Source organism: Rattus rattus, chromosome 2 (genome assembly GCF_011064425.1).
Source record: "Rattus rattus isolate New Zealand chromosome 2, Rrattus_CSIRO_v1, whole genome shotgun sequence".
In the NCBI taxonomy this organism is placed as follows: Eukaryota; Metazoa; Chordata; class Mammalia; order Rodentia; family Muridae; genus Rattus; species Rattus rattus.
This window is the reverse complement of record NC_046155.1, coordinates 100,294,586-100,312,295: the sequence shown is the minus strand read 5'-3', so window position 1 is coordinate 100,312,295 and position 17,710 is coordinate 100,294,586. Positions and strand designations below refer to the sequence as shown.

Genomic DNA, 17,710 nt, shown 5'->3' with positions numbered 1-17,710 from the left:
AATGAGAAAGGTAAATATTAAAGTAATACACAAACATAAAATGTATTAAGTATCATGAAGGAAAGGTGTACGATGCCATGCATACATGTGGTACTGACACATTTGACCTCATTGAGCTCCAAGATGGCTTCCTCAAAACAATGACTTTTAAGCTGACTTTGACAGGAGTAAGTGGTGACGCATGCACTGAACAGAGGAAATAGCACCATAAGAGTTCTGTCGGCCAGACTGAGTGTGGGCAGGGTTTTTGTATGTGTGCTCACACGCACACACACACACACACACACACTCATGTAAGCACATGTCTTTCAAAGCCAGAAGACAACCCTGAATGTTGTTCCTCAGGAACCATCCCCCTTGTTTTTGAGTAGTATCTATCCTTGGCCTGGGCTTGCCGATTTGGCTAGACTGGCTTGCCAGCAGGGATCTTTCTCTACCACCCCAATGTCAGGATTATGAGTGTGTATCACATCTGGTTTTGTGTGTAGTAAATATACCTGCTTTTGTGTGTGTGTGTGTGTGTGTGTGTCTGCAAAGACTAGAGGTCAACCTGAGGTGTCCTTCCTTATCATTTTACATTCTATTTATTCTTTTTATTACTATTGCCATTGTTTTTTGAGACAGGATCTTTCTATTATATAGCTCTGGCTGTCCTGAAACTTGATACTGTAGTTTTCTTCCTTCTCATTTTGTATATGTACATCTATGTGTATGTGTACACATGTAAGTACATGCCTTTGGAAGCCAGAGGATGACTCTGAATGTCTTTCTCAGCATCTCTCATTAGCCTCTCTAGGCTGGCCTTCACCTCAGAGAGCCATCTGCTTTCATATCCCAAGTCATTATATTTATTCTTACTTATTATCACCTGTGTGTCTGATGTGTGGGTGTAGGTGTGCATGTGTCGTGTACTTGTGTAGACCAGAGAACAAGTTTGTGGAGTTGGTTCTCTCCTGTGCCCTTACGCCTGTTCCTGGGATCGAATTCAGATTATCAGGCTTTCATAGCAAGCGCTTTCTTTACCTATGAGCCATCTTGACTGTCCTCCACTTTAATTTTTGCAAAATTATCTGCCAGCAAACCAGGATCTCATCAAGTCACCCGGTATCACTGGCCACTGAGATCCAGGCGTCCAGCTGTCTGTGCCCCACTCCTGTCCTGCATTCAGGTCACAGACATACACTGCTGTATGCAGCTTCTGGTAATGTGGGTACTCAAGGTGAAACTCAGATCTCTGTGCTCATGCAGTTTCAGCTGTCTCCATGGCATGAAAGGGTAGATGCTTGTGAAGAACTCATGCTAATGTCTAGAAAAGTAGTTAACAGGTGAGAGTAAAAATGGGGTTTAAAAGAGGGGTCCAGATTAGAATAGACCCTTTGAAGAGACAGCTCTGGGAACCTGGGAGACATAAAGGCACTTTAGATGAGAGTGCGATGGCAGGAGAGGAAGAAGGGAGGTGTTTGGGAGATATGTTCGACGTGATAGAGCTTGGTCTCCAAAACAGAAAGAACTGTGGGCATGATATTGCCTTTTCCAATCCACCTTACCCAAAGACAGGAGGCATTGCAAGAGGATTAAGTGCAGATGGGAAAGAGATGCTTCAAGCTTAAAATACAGGAATAGAACAACCAAACTGAGAGACCCAAGGAAACATGTTTTGTTTTTTTTTAATTGGAGCACATTTTTAGTATTTTTTAAAAATATTTATTTATTTAGTGGTCTATCTGCATTGCATATACACCTATGTGTCAGAAGAGGGCACCAGATCCCATTACAGATAGTTGTGAGCCACCATGTGGTTGCTGGGAATTGAACTCCGGTCCTCTGAAGAGCAGCCAGCGCTCTTAACCTCTGAGCCATCTCTCCAGCCTCTGGATGTTTTTGTTTTAATGTGTGTAAATGTTTTGTCTATATGTATGTGCACCACTTGCACGCCTGATGTCTGCAGAGGTCAGAGGACTGTCAGATCCCTGAAACTAGAGTTATGAGTAATTGTGAGCTACCTGTCAGTGCTGGCAACTGAACCCAGGTCCCTGCAAGAGCAACAAGAACTCTTAACTGCTGAGCATCTCTCTAGCCTGTTTGCTTTTTGATCAATCAATAAATAAATATTATATATAATATATAATCGTATATAATATCCATATGCATGAATCATATATATGACTCTGATCAATGCTTCAAGGAAATCTGGATAGCCCAGCCTTCTTGCATTCATCAACCAGCTCATGCTCTTACTTGTTGAAGTAAATTATCTTGTAAAGTTCTACAGGACAGGCAGACACCTCTTTACAAGCACAGTTACCTACTTCTAGTAAAATCTTAGTGGTTTTTTAGCGGGTTGGCAGTGGTAAAACACACAAGATTCCCTCAGCCCTTTCCTGGCAGTCACCATTCTTATTCTGTCTCTAAATTCAACTTCACAGCACCTCATGAGAGGACGCCCGGGAGGCTTTGTGTTCAATTGGAGTAAAATCTCCCAAGTTCTCTCATGTGCTAGAATTACTTTCCTTTAAAAATAGTTACTATTTTTTTTTTATTGTTTTCATGTGTATGGGTGTTTTGCCTGCATGTATGACTGTGCACCACATGCTTGCCTAGTGACCTTAAACTAGGAGAGTGAGTTGGACTCCCAGAAACTATAGTCGGAAGGCTGTGACCCCGCATAGAAGTACTGGAAATCAAGCCTCAGTCTCTAGAAGAGCAGCCAGTGTTATAAACTGTCGAACCAGCACTCCAGCCCCAGTCTTCTTCCTTTTAAAGGCTGAGCAATATTGTGTTGTATTGTACACATGTTCAGCCTCAGTTTTTAATGTTCTATACATTCTAAGGTCACAGCTTCTGTCTGTAAAAGAATTCTAGTTGATTTTATAAGTATGTCTCCAATTAGACCTCAGAGCCAGAGACATGACCTAATTTATCTCCTGTGAATAATGCTTTGATCTGAGAGCCTTATGGCTAATTAATTGCAGGGTTCCCAGAAATAAACTAAGGTTTTATAATCGAATTAACAAGCATTTTCAGTTCCTCTCCACTGGACTACATTACCTCAGAATTTTCTTTCACTTCTGTGAAGATATCTATACTCTGAACTTAAGTAACTTAAATTGTGTCAGGGGACCATGGATGGAGACTGTGTTTTCCATAGGGCCATTATGAAGCCATATGCTTGTGACAGCCAGTCACTGCAGTTACTACTCATGCTAGAAGTCATGCTGGGGTAGAAGGATTGTGAAATGTTTTGTGGTACTTTTGTCCTCTGAGGGAAGCTCCTGGGAAAGCTCTCTGACACATGACACCTGACACTCTGAGAAAGCCCCTCACCTGGACTTATCTTCCAGTTCCTCAGGTTTCCTGGCAACACCCACAACAGGAATGTTTGTTGTCTTCACTGCTGAAATAGTGGAGGAACTAGGGCTGGGCTGTTTTCAGATCCTAAACTTTTTCTGTTGTTGGTTTTTTAAACTTTATTTTGTGTGGTGTTAGTGTTTTGCCTGCATGCGCACGCCTAGGTGGTCTTGAACTCAGAGAGACCCACTTGGACCTGCCTCCTGAGTGCTGGGGTTCACGTGCCACACAGCCTGGCCTGTGTGCCATTGTGCAGGGGACTTCCCCTTGTCTCTGCCAGCACTTTCTATGTACTTTTGAAGCATTATAATGTATTCATTTTGGTGTTTTTGAAACAGGTTCTCACTATGTAGCCTTGCCTGGCCTGGAACTCCATTTATATACCTTGAGTCCCTGTGACCCTCTTGTCTCTGCCTCCCAAGTAAGATTAGGTATGCACCATTACTGTCAGAATTATGTTTTTATTTAAATAAAAGTCCTTTGCTTAGTTCCGTTCCCTTCTGGCTGCTGGCCTGTTTCTTCTCCTCACAGGTAGACTCCCGTTCACATGGGTACTGTCACTCACTCACTTATGTACTTGGTTTTTGGGAACAAGTTTTGTATATGTGTGTATGTAACAGCCCTGGCTGTCCTGGAACTTGCTCTGTAGACCAGGCTAGCCTTGAACTCACAGAAATCTGCCTGCTTCTGTCTCCCCAGTGCTGGGAGCCACCACCTGGCTCTTTATTTATGACTGTCACTAGCTCTTTAGCATGTTCTAACCTGGCTTCTGTTTGCGCCCTTCTGGAAACTTAGACTAGGAGCACTGGTGTTGTAGACGTCCCTCAGCAGGTGTCTGCACAGTTGACTTAAGAACTCCTTCCTTAGAGAGCTTCCCCAGAGTCCGTCTTCTGGGTGAAGACGGCTGGAGGGAAGGCATCTGTGGATTCAGAAAGACCTTAGGAGACTGTGATGGTAAATATTGTTAACTCGACAGGAGCTAGAATCATCTTCTCTCCACCCCCACCCCCACCCCCCGTGTGTGATGTGTGTGTGTGGGTGTGTGTGTGTGTGTGTGCTTTGTGTGTTGCTGTAGGTGGGTCTGTGTGTGGGTGTGAGTGAGAGTGTGTGTGGGTGTGTGTGTGTGTGTGTGTGTGTGTGTGTGTGTGTGTGTGTGTGTGTGTGTGTGTGTGTGTGTGTGTGTGTGTGTGTGTGTGTGTGTGTGTGTGTGTGTGTGTGTGTGTGTGTGTGTGTTAACTGAGGCGGAAGATTCACCTTAACTGTGGGTGGTACTGTCTCCTGGGGTAGGGTCCTAGACTAGGGAAAATGAGCTGAGTTCCAGCGTCCAACTCTGCTTCCTGACTGCACATGCACTGTGACCCGTCCTTATCTTCCCAGGCAGACAGGTTCTCACAGCTTTTCTGGCCTTCCCTCCGCTCTCATCCTCTAGTTCTACAGTGAGTCGGGCATGCCTACCAAGCACCTCTCAGACAGCGTGTGCGCTGTGTGTGGGCAGCAGATCTTTGTGGATGTTAATGAAGAGGGCATCATCGAGAACACGTACAGGCTTTCCTGCAATCACGTGTATCCTGCCTTGTGCTGCGTCTCTCCTGAGCTCACACTCCAGTCTTGGTGGGAAGAGGGTGGTGGTTACTATGGTTGTTGTCCAGAGTAAGAGGGTAGGTGAGCCACAGCAGACTGCGGCCTTCCTCGCCCTTTCCAGGCTCGCACTCTCCTCTTCAGTAAAAGGTAGTAATGGACCGCCAGGGCCTACAAACCCACAGCTACAGCTAGTGAGGCCGCTCAAGCTGGTCCGTGTCACAGGAGAAGGAGAGCCTCTGAGGAAAGGCTAGTGAGTCAGATCCCTCTGAGAGGAGCATCATGCATTTGGTCTTGTATTTACTAAGCTCCCATTCCATGCCACACTGGGAACTGGACCAACCATGTGAATAAGGATCACTGCCCTCACCCTCTGTGAGGAAACTTTCAGAGAAAAGGAACCTGCCCCAGATTCCATAGCTGTAGGACGTAATGGCACAATCTGAACCTTGATCTTGAGCTGATGCTCTGGCCCCTGAAGATCCAGAATGAGGCTAAAGTGCCAGTCTGGCTTTCATTCACTTCCCTTGACCAATGGTGCTCAGATTCCATGAATTCTGCATCCGAGGCTGGTGCATCGTGGGAAAGAAGCAGACGTGTCCCTACTGCAAGGAGAAGGTGGACCTGAAGAGGATGTTCAGCAATCCGTATCCTTTGTGTTCTTGTTGAGAGTGGGTGGTGGGAAGGACGTACTACTGCTTCCAGCATTCGGGTTGGTGTCTGTTCTGGGGAAGTAGGCTGACACGAGGCAGTCCAGAGACTGAGCTTCCCATCCTAAACTGCTAGTGGAAGCAGCTACTGCCGCTTGTCATGTGCTTGCTTCCTCTCTCAAGTTCTTGACCCATGTCATCTCACTTGATTTGCTAGCAACTTCGAGGCTGAGCAGTGTCCACAGTTATTTCACGTGAGTGATGCCTTCCCCATGCTGTGCAACTGGAGACCACCTTCCCCTGTGCAGGCAGGGCCTGAGGAGCTGGGGAGCTGGCAGACACCATTCTCCATTCACTTCTAGTGAAGGACCTCTTTTACTTGGCACTGTCCTTCCTACCCAGCCATTTCTCTGGCCTCACATTCACTTCCTGTGGTGTCCAAGGATGCAGCTCTACTTCAGCTCCTGTCCCAGTCACCCCCTCTGTCCTGTGGTTTCCAGTTCCCTCTCTGTGTACACCAGCAGGACTTTATTCAGTTCTGGGGACATTATGTTAGTAGTACACTGTCATCATCTCTGAACACGAGACTCTGGCCTTTCCTATTTCAGGTTTCCTACGTGGTTCTTGTAGGGCTGGTCCCAGAGCACTTACGGTCATCTGGCCTTACTGGAGTTTGTGGCTGCCCTTAGCTCTTAGAGACTCAGGCCATGTTGATATTTTTGATGCCTTTAGAGGAGTGCTCCACCCATTTCAACAGCTTCTCCATGGACTTTGCTCCAGCAGTCGTTGCAGGCACTCTCTCTTCAGATCCTTCCCTTTCCTTCATTTAGATGTGAAATGGAAAGGAAACTCCATAAAAGACCTTTTGGCCTCAGTAGGGCCTGCTTCAAGTCTCTGTCAGGGGGGCTCCTTATGAATAACCTGTTTCTCTCTGACTCTATCCTGTTCTGTGACATTATTCCTGGGAAGATATTAAGAAACATTTACTCACTACAGATAGGGAACCAGACCACCCAAGTCCAACTTAGTGAGCCAGTGAGTTTTATTGGTGTTACTTATTGATGAGGGGTTATTTGTAGGGGCAGAAATGACTCAAAGATAGCTGCACCACCAAAGGTACCATAGACAGTGGCTGCTGAAAGTCACAAACCTGGAACTCCCTGCAGGCCGCAGACTTGGCCTGAGCTCCTCTAGGAAGTTCAGCTGGCCTTAGAGTCTCCAGACAGTTCAACTTAACTCAGAATCTGCAAGGAAACTCATCAGCAATTTTCACTGCTTATATACTTTTGAGGAAAGAGTGGCCTGGTGTATTTGGTTGGTTTCAGGGACTTCCTGAAACTTTTGAATTGTTTACTTTCTGGGCTTAAGAAGTTTCCCTGCTGGATGGGATGTTTTACCTCTTTAGAATAGTTTACTTCCTAATAAGCTTTCTGCCAATTTCTGGAAGGAAATTGGTCCACAACTTGTCAGTAGCCATAATCTTTTCCTTGATGGAGAAAACTTTAAATTTTGTACATTGCAAGATCCTTCTGGGGGCCAGGAATATAACTAGATCAGTGGCAAAGTACTTACTAGGAGACTACTGGTTAGCTGGGGTGGGGATTGCACACCTTCAATCCCAGGGCTTGGGAAGACAGAAGCAGGTAGATCTCTGAGTTTGAGCCAGGCTGGTCCCCAGAGTGAGTTCCAGGATAACCTTGACTATACAAAGAAACCCTGTCTGGAAAAGACAGGAAAAAAAAAAGGTGGGGGGGGGGTCCTGTAAGCTATTCCCAGATCTTCTGTCACGGGTTTGTCTCTAGGGTGTCGTGTCTGTCAGACTTAGGCTGTTGTCATTTCTGAGAGTGTGATGCATCTGTCTTACCTCTCACTTCTCCTGTCTGTCTCCAGTCCCCTCTGCTCTCCTTCCTCTGATTTTCCAACCTAAAGAGCTGAAGAGAATCTGGGTAGCTTTACTTTTACTGGGCTATGGAATAGCTTAAAACTCTGGGCAGACTCAAGGGAGGCCTTCCTACCACACTGGATAAACCTAAGAGCTGTTGTCTATTGAGTGTGATCCTTAACGTTCTGACAGCTGGGAGCGGCCTCATGTCATGTATGGACAGCTGCTAGACTGGCTTCGGTACTTGGTAGCCTGGCAGCCTGTTATCATTGGCCTGGTGCAAGGCATCAGCTACATCCTGGGCCTGGAGTAATCAGAGACCACATCATTGCAGAACCACCCCACCCACCATGGACCTCAGGGCACTCTCCTTGCTGCCCACAAAGACTTGGGTGGAAAAGACTCAAAGGCACTTGGGCCATTCAGGACCTCCCCAGCTGTGTCTGGGTTGGAGGGGACATGATGGAGAACCAGCCAGTGGGGCTGTCAGCAGTGGGGGGCTTTTTAAAAGAAAATTATTTTGATGAATATATTTAAATTTTTTTATTGTGGAGCATAGGAATTGTCCCCCACCCCAAGGCCTTAACCTTGCTTGAACAGGGTAGGCAAAGCTGTTGGAGGTATTGGTTGGATGGAGTCTACTCACTTCTGGGTGAGCACTGGAGGGTTTTCAGGAGGCCGAGTGCTTCAGCCTGCCCTTTTCTTTCCCCTTCCCCTTCCCCTTCCCCTTCCCCTTCCCCTTCCCTTCCTTTCCCTCTGCAAGGCTCAAGCCTGGTTTGCACTCGGTGTAGAAGAGCTCAGACCGGTGCCAGATTAGCACTGAGTGGTAAAGGGTCTCTTCATCTCTGAACATAAGATAGGTATTGTGTATGACTCTGTTGCCTTTTTGTCTGGAAACTAAAGGCTAGGTGTGGCAAAATCAATGACTTTTCCAACCAGGGAAGCCCTATGACCTCAAAATTCACTGACATGTTTTGGGAGAACTAGACGTATGAGCAGCATGGATAACCTGCCCCTGAGCAGGGTGTCACCAGGCAGGGTATAAAAGCAGTGTAGATATCACTGGGCTGTGAAAGCTTCTCTGGCAGCAGTGACCGTTACAGCTTCTTGTGCAAGTACACCCTTCAGTCTGGAAGTGTTGGCATGTGCCCAAGGCCACTCTGCACATCACTTCCTGAAAGCCTAAGGGAGTGTTTATGCACATAGCACACAGACTAATGGATCTGTTCTGCCAGTCATCAGTGTGCCCTTGAAGCTAAGTGGGGATTCCCAGCCCAGGAACATCCCTATGTAGGCTTGGTCACTTGTGGGCTTTTCCCGGGCTTGATGTTAAGAATGCTGAGTGCATAGGAAGAATAAGGCCTGAATAAACATGGGCTCTGAAAAGGGGCTTCTGACCAGGCCTAACTGTAGTCCTGGAAGTTTGAAGAAAGTGTGTGGGCATCATGGGTCAGCAGCACTGGGCTTCTAGGGGAATTTGGCCTGGCCCATTTGAAGGCAACGAGAGCCAACCGGCTCTTGTCATCACATCTGAATAAAGCTCCATGAGCTGGGCTGGACAGCTGGACATCCATTGGCTTTTCTGTCTGCCACCTCTTCCCATGTCCCCTGGGGAATCGTGGCCTCCTGTGTCCCAGCCACCCCCTCCTGTGTGGTGCCTGTTCTATGGCATTAGGGTCCCTGAGGCCTCACTGGTCCCCTTTCAGACTGAGTGGCACGTCACCCTCGGTCTCAGACTAGTACCCTGCTACCCCCACTCAGCCTGTTCTCAAACTCAGCTGTAGCTTCCTCTTCCTTCCATCCCCAGAGGAATGGGAGCTAAGCCAAAGGCCCAGGGACAGCTACTCTTCCTTTAGTATTTGCCCTCCCCTCTCCCTAAGGTGAAGGCTGCTTCCATGTTTTACCTCCAGTCTTGGTTGTTCTAAGGTACAGCTTACTTCCTCTTCCTGAACTCCTACCCATACCCCAGTGGACTGAGAAATCCCCCCTGGGTGTGTGGGGGTGTACAACTTCTGGACCTATCTCCTGGAGATCCTGGATTTGGAGGGAGTTTGCCCCTGAATGCTGCAGCCTTGGTGGGAGAGGGGAGAGGGTAGGTGGAGTTGCTCAGAAGAGAAGAATGTGAATGTGGCACATGAAAGACAGTTTTTAGCCTCCTCCATCTAAACCAGGTATGAAGCTATTCCCACAGGTCCTTCCAACCTGATTCGTCCCACTCGTCACCAGCTCTACCCTCTGATCACAAACCTTAGCCCACCACACTTTGCCATGAGTGCATGCACTGGTCTTTCTGCCCTCAGAGGTTCTGGCAGGACATTCAAGGAACACGGCCTCAGGCCCAGCCTCTGAGCTACAGAGCCAGTGTTGCGTAAGTGCCTTCCTGGCTACTTAGGGCCAGCTCTCAGCTTGGCTGGGAGTTTACACCAGCCAGGCAGGGAAGTTGCTCTCCTGTGGTGAGATTTGTTAGGGTGCAGGCAGCCACACTGAGCCTTGGAGCTCTCAGAAGCCATTCAGGCCTAAGAGCAGGGTAGGAAGAGCTGAACTTACTGTAAGTGAAGCTGCACTGTGACTGGCTGTGTGTGGAGGCTGTAAAGTGACAGACCTGACCTTGGGGTGAGGGGTGGGGGTGGGGAAGCCTGAGAGAAGCTAGGCTGTTATTGAGCTAGTGAGGCATTGAATGTAAAAAGGTCAGTGATTCAGTTTGGGGCCCCCAGTAGCAATAAATATTGACTCTTTGGAGTTTGTTCTAGAGAAAGTAAAGGCTTGGCCCTGTAGAAAGTTGGCTGTGAAGGGTGGTAGGGGCAAGACAGTGCCCTGTGAGAGACTGATGCCCCATCCCTTAGCTGACCTTAGTGGGGGTGAGTTGGACAGAAGACCCAGTGAGTTGGAGTGGTCCTGGGAATTGTCTGTGAGCATTGGTTCACAGTACAACCTGGTAGGGACTGGGATTCCTAGTTCAGAGAGAAAGTGAAAGTGAAAATAGTCGGGAGCTTTCCTAGAAGCTGACTGCTGCCTGCCTTCCCAGAACAAGGGCCGGCTGGCGAACGGAGTGTTACTTCCCAGGTAAGGACCTGGCTCAAGTGCTTTCTCTCTCTCTTAATGGGTAGGACTGGGCCGGGGGAATGTTATGTGTAAGTGCTGTTTGGAGCTGGTGAGAGAGCAGCCTTAAGTGCCCATAGCCCAGCTAGTGGCTGAGGCCTGCCCTCTAAAAGCTCAAATGGGGTCAGTAACATTGCCAGAGGGAAAGAACCTGAAATGTAGGGCTAGCTGACTTCTACTTATTTTTTCCAGAGGAAGTCACAGTTAGGTACCAGGCTTGCCTGCTTCCACATTCATCATGACCATGAGACACTGTGGCTGTGCAGCAGGTGGGACATTGGGCTTTGTGGATCCACATTTCCAGGGCGCTGGCTCCATGTCAGGGCTCCTCTGTACTGCATTCAGCAGAGGCGAAGGGTGGGGCTGAAGGGTCTCCATCCACTCGGATTCCTGGCAAGAACCTTGGAGTATCTGGGTGGGGGTCTGTCCCAACCCATGTAGCATCCTGTCCTCGACTAAGACGCTAGGACGTTGAGCTTTATTTTTATTTACATCTGTAACTATTTGTTCCTCAGACCCCAGTCCTTGGTGGGTCCTGCTTCTATATGTCCATGTTGTCATTCTGGCCAGAGCCACATCTGCACCTCTGACAACTGCCACTGTCTTAACCAGAAGCTCAAAGGACCCGTGCTCTTCCTGGTCTCCAGCAGTCCCAACTAAGCGGTACCCAACATTGGATGTGATCTGGCCAGAGAAAGAAGTGCCACTGAGTAAGGAACAAGTGTCATGGGAGCCCAAGAGGGTACAGGTGTCAGAGGCAGGCTGTGAACACAGGGTTGGGGTGACTTGGGAGTGTACCTCTAACCTGCCGAGAATCACCAGCCAGGCCAAGTTGGCTGTGTTCACCATTCACTGCCCAGCTCCCCACATGGTTCCTATAGTAGAGAACCTTGCAGGGCCTTGGATGCAAGGTGCTCCAGAGCATAGCCCCCTGAACACTGTCCTGTGTAGGTGGGACTCCGGTATTCTGTTTCTGACTCATGACTGAGTGGAGCTGGGCAGGGCAGGGCCTGCTTTATAGAATAACTCACAGTCAAATGTGTTCCCAGATGGAACGCTGACCTTGTCCTGCACTGCCTGCAGCCGCTTCCCCTACTTCAGCATCCTCTACTGGCTGGGCAATGGTTCCTTCATTGAGCACCTCCCAGGCCGGCTGAGGGAGGGCCACACAAGGTAAGGGCCATCAGTTAGGCTAGCGGAAGAAAGCCCTCCTCCCCCCCAGCCCCTGCAACCCTCTCATGATTTCCTTCTGCTGCTCTAGCCGGGAGCAGAGGAACGAAAGCACCTGGCTACACAGGGCCTTGGTGCTGGAGGAACTGAGCCCCTCCCTACTAAGTACCAACTTCTCCTGTCTGTTTGTGGATCCCGGACAGGTGGCCCAGTATCACGTCATTCTGGCCCAGCTCTGGGTAAGGAACCTGAAAGAAGGCATCCAGGGATGGGAGGAACTCCACTACCTGGGGAAGAAAGGATTGGCTTTTCCAATGCAACCTGTAAGCGGTGACTGTTAGCAAGGAACTTGGGACTACGGTGACAGGAGGGGCAAGAGCTCTTCTTAGCTCTGACTGTGTGTGCATTTACTTTTCTAGGATGGGTTGAAGACAGTCCCATCCCCTTCTGAAGAAACCCTCTCCAGCCACAGCCCAGGACCCAGATCAGCAGGCCCAGGGGCCCCATGAAGCCAACCACAGCATGACCTTGACCGGAGCCTGGCTCTCATCTACCTGGAGGGTGAAGGAAGTCTACACCACAGGATGTGATTGCCTCTTTGCAGCGGCTGAACCTCAAACTCAAGCTTCATTTCTACCTAGATTACAATAGTTATTAAGTCCTTGGAGTTCTTCCTGTTTGTCCTTGTGTCCATCCATCCTGTTAACACTTTCTAATGTCTTACTCATCCCACTGGTATTCTGGAACCTCTGAGACCTGATGATGCCTTAGCCAAGTGAGAGCTCTGCTCCACTCAACATGAATTTGAGATGCCTACCACCCGATCCAACAGGTTAACCCTCAAGTGTAGTTGAGATTAGCAACATTCACACCCAGCTCTGACCACTATCTGCATTGACGTCCGTCTTTACAAGTGTACTGTTCCCAAGGAAGGGGTGGGACAGTGGCTGCTTCAGATCACAATTGTATCTGCCAGTCTGTCTCAGCAGTCCCACAACGAGTCCAGTCCTCATAAAGCTGGAGCATCTCAAGGTCTGATGTTTTTAGGCTCTGGTACTGTCTGCAGGAACTCTGCCTGACTCAGGAGGGAGCACGGGACACTGCCAAATAGAAATTGAAAATAACCTGAACCTCTGAAATAGAAAACAGCCCATAATACTAGTTAGAGACAGGGGCCAGAAATAGGTGGGTGGAAGGACCAATAGGTGAGTGGAAATAGGGCCAGGTAGAAGGACCAAACACAGGCTCCAAAGAGCTGTAATTTCCCTCTTTTTCCTCATACTGACCCAAAGAGCTTAGCACTCAAGGGAGAAAAATAGACTTTATTTACAAGTAATAACATTTAGAAAAGATCCATTCCCGGCCCTTAAAAACCTTCCCATCGTTCCATATCCCCCCAGTGCAAGTCTGGGGAGCTGAAGTATGAGCTGCCATTGAAGGCTGCCCCCCTCCCACCCCTGAGACCCAGGACCTATCTGTCCTGGGAAAAGCATCCTCCAGGCAGCTGAATATGGAAGCAGGTAGAGCAGAGGCTCCTACCAGGTCATGCCCAATCCTGGGCTTCAAGAGCAAAGACCCCTGCTAGGCCCAGCCACCAGAACAGCAGGAAAGTAGAACCTGCTTCTCCAATGGTCCCTTCTAGGTCCAGAGACTAAGGAAGACTGGGCTCAAGAATCCAGCCTCAAATCTAGTTATGATGGAAAAGTAGACTTTTTTCCAAAACAAGGAAAAAAAAAATCAGGAGGCAATATAGGGAGAAGACCGCACACTGTCCAAGCTCCAAGCCTCCTGGGCCAGCTCTGAGAGATGCCTAGAAGGCACCAGTGAAAGTCCAGGTACCAGGCCAGGGTGCAGGCAAACATCGAAGTCTCTGGGAGGGCTGGCCGCCATTGGCCTGGGAGCTGAGAGAAGGCACTGAGGGACAGTAGAAGGAAAAGGACCAGGCAAGGTCAGTGCTGACAACGCAGGTGGGGCCATGCACTGGTATCGACTCTTTAATGCTTTGCCTGAAAAAGAAAGACAGTCACTTGGCCAGATTAAGTCTGTGTTGCCGACCTCTATTGACTAGTTCAGAAAACCCTGTGGCTGGGACTGCTCCCTCTGTAGGGTTCCATAAACACCTACCTTTAAGTTGCCAGCCACACACCTAAGAAATGTGGGGTCCTCAGTTATGAATGGCTAACCAAGGCAGAGGGTACCTTTCGCCCCAACCCTCCTCCAGTGGTTTGGCCTTGCCTTGCCTATAGAGAGCAGTCTACTTGTACTGAGTTACCTTGCCCTTGGCCCGAGGAGTGGTGGCAGCAGTAGCAGCACCAGCTGTGGTGGTGGCGATGCGTGGAGAGCGGCGGGTTCCACTGCGAGGATTGGGGGAGACCTTTGCTGGGGTCTTCTTTGAAGTTCCTCGCCGTAGAAGGCTATTTCCCAGCTTCTTGGGTGTGTTAAGGATGCTGAAAGCCATTGACTGACGCCGGTCCGACTATAGGGGAAGAAGGTCTGTCAGCCTGCTACTTTGGGGCTGCCAGCAAGGCTTCACTTGGCCTTCCTCCTGACCCTTCGGTGCTGCACTAACCTGCTTGAGAACCGGAGCTGCTTTCTTCTGGGCATCAGCAGTGCTGCTCTGCTTCCGTCCTTCATGCCGGTCCCTGGGAGTCATGGGGCGTGGAAAGCAGCTCGTAGCTTTCTTGGACTATGAGGCAGGCAGAGGACAACTGGGCAGATAATGGCGAAAAGACGAGCCTTCCCCATCTCTGACAGAGGCCCTTCCAGCAGTCTGTACATCTGCCCTTGGGAAGAGAGACTTCCCTCCGATTCACTACTAAGATTTGGTGAGCTGGTTCATACCTGGGTGCAGTGCTAAAGAGAACAATACAGATGCACACATCACCTACCTCAGGAGTACCGGGGCCCTGGTGGGTCTCTGAGGAAACCCGTTTACGCTGCTGCCTGGTAGTGATGCCAGCGCCCTCAGCGATCTGAGCTGGCTGCATGCTGGCTCTGCGCAAGGTTTCCCGGGGGTCTCCAGTTTTCATCTCCTCGTCAGTGATGGTGGCCAGGCTCAGGGCAGGCTGCATGGGACAAGCAGCAATGGTCAGTGGGCCCCAACTGTATAGAGCAAGAACTAAAGCTGGATCCTTAACATGCCTTCCTTCCTGTTGTTCATGCCATCTACACCTGGATGAATAGCTAACAGTCCCAAGCAGTCATACCTGACCCCACACCTCACCCTGGACTCCAGAGGGTAGCAGGTCTTCAGGTGCGGAGGGCATACTCTGTTGCGCTGCTGCAATTCCGCGATGCGGTTCCAGTCATCCACCTGCTCGGGCTCGTCCTGGCAAGTCCCCATGTAGAAGCTATTCCTTCCTGTAGAGGGCTCAAGTTAGGGCGAGCACGGCTGCTGGCACCCTGCCTACTAATCTGGCCAGACTTTTGTTGCCACTGTTCCCTCCCACCTTCCTGGGGGGCTTCAGGGTGGATCCACAGGTTCTGTTCTGTAATGATGTTACAGAGCCAAAGTGGCACACCAAGCCATTTGTCTCATGGAGGTGCTCTCTGGGGGAGATCAGAGTTCATAACCAGAGGCTGTAGCATCTTATTCACCTGCCAAGGCCTGGTGCCCCACACCAAGAGAAGCTGAGGGTCAGGAACTGATAACCAGGGAGGGTCCCTAGATGCTAAGTCCAGGAGACTGCTGGGCAGGCCAACTTTCCCAAGTCCAGTTTCCCAGAAGGCAGCCCAGAGGACTGACTCCCACAAGTGTCAGCTCGCACTGGGAACTGTGTGGGAATCTTAACTGGTGAGCACCCCTGCTTCAGACTCCCCTTGTAGTCCTAGGATAGGCAAGGCCCAGAGATGGCAGAGGCTGAGTGAGGGGCAGCAGCTCTGGCATCGGGAGGCAGCAAGGAGGCCTGCCTGGAGCCTTTGGAATTTAGTAAATTTGTCTCCTCACCGTGGGGGGCCCCACTGGATGTCCTGGTCTGGGAGCGCCGAGCAGAGCTTCGGGTGGTAGGCCGGTAGCCAGGCAGGCTGAGTAGCGCGGAGTTGCTGTCATCAGGAGAGCCCAAGCGGGCCAGAGACTGAGTGGAGGAAGTGGCTCGCAAGTTGGCCTGGGAAGCAGGGGCTGACTGAGTACTGTAGAAGGACGAGTTGGCGCTGTCCGGCTCCTCCAGTTCTAGTTTCTGGAAGAACAAACAGTGCAGTAACACTCTAAAGCAGCATCACCCTCTGCGATGCCCTCTGCTTCAAAACGGTCTTTACACTGAAAGTATAAACAGACCACACAGCCAGAGCATCCTGAAGGATGCTGAGGTTGCCAAGACTCTTCTACCTACCACATTTAAAGGAGGCTTATTTCAGAGATAAGAGCAAGGTGATCACCCTTAGTCACACAGCTAGGAAGTAGCTAGGCTAAGACCGGAACCCCTATCCCCTAAGCCATCTTGTTGGACGTAGACCACAATTGTTGTCCTGTTGTCCCAGGACAAGGTTCCCAGGGTCTGAACATCATCTACACTATCCCCAAATTCTCAGGAGCAGAGGGCATAAAGTACCTTTCCACCTGTCCCACTGGAGAAGGGAGAGAGAATATCTAAGTCTAGAAGTAGCAGAGTATTGTGAGCCACACAAGCTACATCCTGGCTGCATGGGGTGCCAGAGGCTCAGAATTAGCTGCTATTAATTATATCCTGCTCCGTCTTCCCGGCAGCAGGAGAGACTAGGGGCTGGAGAGATGGCTCAGTGGTTAAGAGACTGGCTACTCTTCCAGGGGTCCTGAGTTCAATTCCCAGCAACCACATGGTGGCTCATAACCATCTGTAATCAGACAGTATCTGATTCTGTCTTCTAATGTGCATGAAACTGAGCAATTATGTATATAAAATCTAAAAAGAAAAGAGATCCTAAACAAATCCATGCCCTTTTTAAAAGATGTCAGTCATTCCTGAGTGTTCCTGACTTAGGACTCCTGGACAGCCCCTATGCCCAGTAGCCTAACCTTGGTCATGGTAATGTTGATGATCTGTGTGGTGCGTCGGCGAGCAGAGCGGGTCTTACGGCCGGAGTCAGGGAAGGCATCCCCCAGAGAGTCCAGGCTGGTCTCCAAGGGGGCCTGACCCCGAGCAGGAATGGGGGTGAAATAGAGACTCTCCAGGGATTCCACTTTCGGGGGCAAGCGCTGGGAGATGGGTGAGGCTGGCTCTCCTGGGACACTGGTACCATCTGGCTGGGTACGAGGCAGCTTGCTGTAGAAAAAGCAACTTGCTGAGATGCAGATCGTGAGCTAGAAGACACTGTCTATCTCCTTGCCCCAAACTACCTAAAGCAACTCCCACTGGTCCTTCAGAGATACTAAAAAGGGGCCTTGACTGGGACCTTTTCAGTCCACTCTTGGTTGCCCCTAACCCCTTCATACTAGCAGCTCTCAGATCTCTCTCTACCATAGCCCAAACCCTGCTCTTCAGGTCAGACAGCTATGGAGCCAGAGGTCCCTCAGACGCCACAGCTGCTCCACAATTAGCAGGCCGACTCCAAACCCCTCTGCCTGTCCTTCCTCCTGGATCTCCTATTTTAACTAAGCAGGGACATCTTCACAGGTTGCCAGGTCATGAGCGTGGGTGTAATTTGACCTCTTTTCCCACACACAATTGCAGTCAACATTCTGAGAACCCTAGAGCTGCACACTCCCCATGTGCACTCCCTCCCCTCAGCTCATCTCACCTAGAGACAGACTGCCACGAGGGACACTGCACAGTAGTGACAAGAACTCAGGGCAGGCTGCCAGGTTCAAACCTGGCTCTATCACTGTGGATCCCTCTAAAGCCCAGTTCTGTTTAAGGAGATATAATGAATAGAGCCCAACATGGTGGCTAGGGGGAAAATGAAGTTGTAACTGCTCCAAGAACTCAGAACACTGGCCCACAGTGCAGAACACGCGTTTGATAGAAACAGTAACTGTACTGCGAACCTTGCCTTCAATACTGTCAGGAAA

The 17,710-nt window shown here is 49.7% G+C and overlaps 3 protein-coding genes across 3 annotated transcripts in view; 2 read left to right on the top strand and 1 right to left on the bottom strand.

Moving 5' to 3' along the window:
* Rnf121 (ring finger protein 121) overlaps nucleotides 1-8,009 on the top strand; it is a 55,855-nt gene extending 47,846 nt beyond the window's left edge. Inside the window, exons 7-9 of the mRNA XM_032893121.1 lie at nucleotides 4,778-4,911; nucleotides 5,472-5,573; nucleotides 7,651-8,009. Of these exons, the coding sequence (XP_032749012.1) occupies nucleotides 4,778-4,911; nucleotides 5,472-5,573; nucleotides 7,651-7,771 (357 nt within the window). The 3' untranslated portion in view covers nucleotides 7,772-8,009. The remainder of the gene's footprint in view (nucleotides 1-4,777; nucleotides 4,912-5,471; nucleotides 5,574-7,650) is intronic.
* A 2,363-nt stretch (nucleotides 8,010-10,372) lies between these two features.
* On the top strand, nucleotides 10,373-12,394 carry Il18bp (interleukin 18 binding protein). Its single transcript, XM_032893118.1, has 5 exons — nucleotides 10,373-10,521; nucleotides 10,750-10,826; nucleotides 11,073-11,267; nucleotides 11,607-11,730; nucleotides 11,819-12,394. Exons 2-5 carry the CDS (start codon nucleotides 10,796-10,798, stop codon nucleotides 12,066-12,068), a joined length of 600 nt encoding a protein of 199 aa, XP_032749009.1. The 5' UTR covers nucleotides 10,373-10,521; nucleotides 10,750-10,795; the 3' UTR covers nucleotides 12,069-12,394.
* Nucleotides 12,395-13,029: 635 nt separating this feature from the next.
* Numa1 (nuclear mitotic apparatus protein 1) overlaps nucleotides 13,030-17,710 on the bottom strand; it is a 44,692-nt gene continuing 40,011 nt past the window's right edge. Inside the window, exons 20-26 of the mRNA XM_032893119.1 lie at nucleotides 16,718-16,964; nucleotides 15,674-15,902; nucleotides 14,951-15,087; nucleotides 14,616-14,792; nucleotides 14,297-14,413; nucleotides 14,000-14,203; nucleotides 13,030-13,733 (exon numbers count right to left, since the gene is read on the bottom strand). Of these exons, the coding sequence (XP_032749010.1) occupies nucleotides 13,722-13,733; nucleotides 14,000-14,203; nucleotides 14,297-14,413; nucleotides 14,616-14,792; nucleotides 14,951-15,087; nucleotides 15,674-15,902; nucleotides 16,718-16,964 (1,123 nt within the window). The 3' untranslated portion in view covers nucleotides 13,030-13,721. The remainder of the gene's footprint in view (nucleotides 13,734-13,999; nucleotides 14,204-14,296; nucleotides 14,414-14,615; nucleotides 14,793-14,950; nucleotides 15,088-15,673; nucleotides 15,903-16,717; nucleotides 16,965-17,710) is intronic.

Excerpts from the sequence above, each read along its gene's own strand:
- Il18bp (XM_032893118.1), top strand. The coding sequence starts at position 10,796 with ATGACCATGAGACACTGTGGCTGTGCAGCAG. Across the intron at positions 11,268-11,606 it reads AGAGAAAGAAGTGCCACTGA|ATGGAACGCTGACCTTGTCC; the intron begins GTAAGGAACAAG and ends ATGTGTTCCCAG. Across the intron at positions 11,731-11,818 it reads CTGAGGGAGGGCCACACAAG|CCGGGAGCAGAGGAACGAAA; the intron begins GTAAGGGCCATC and ends CTGCTGCTCTAG.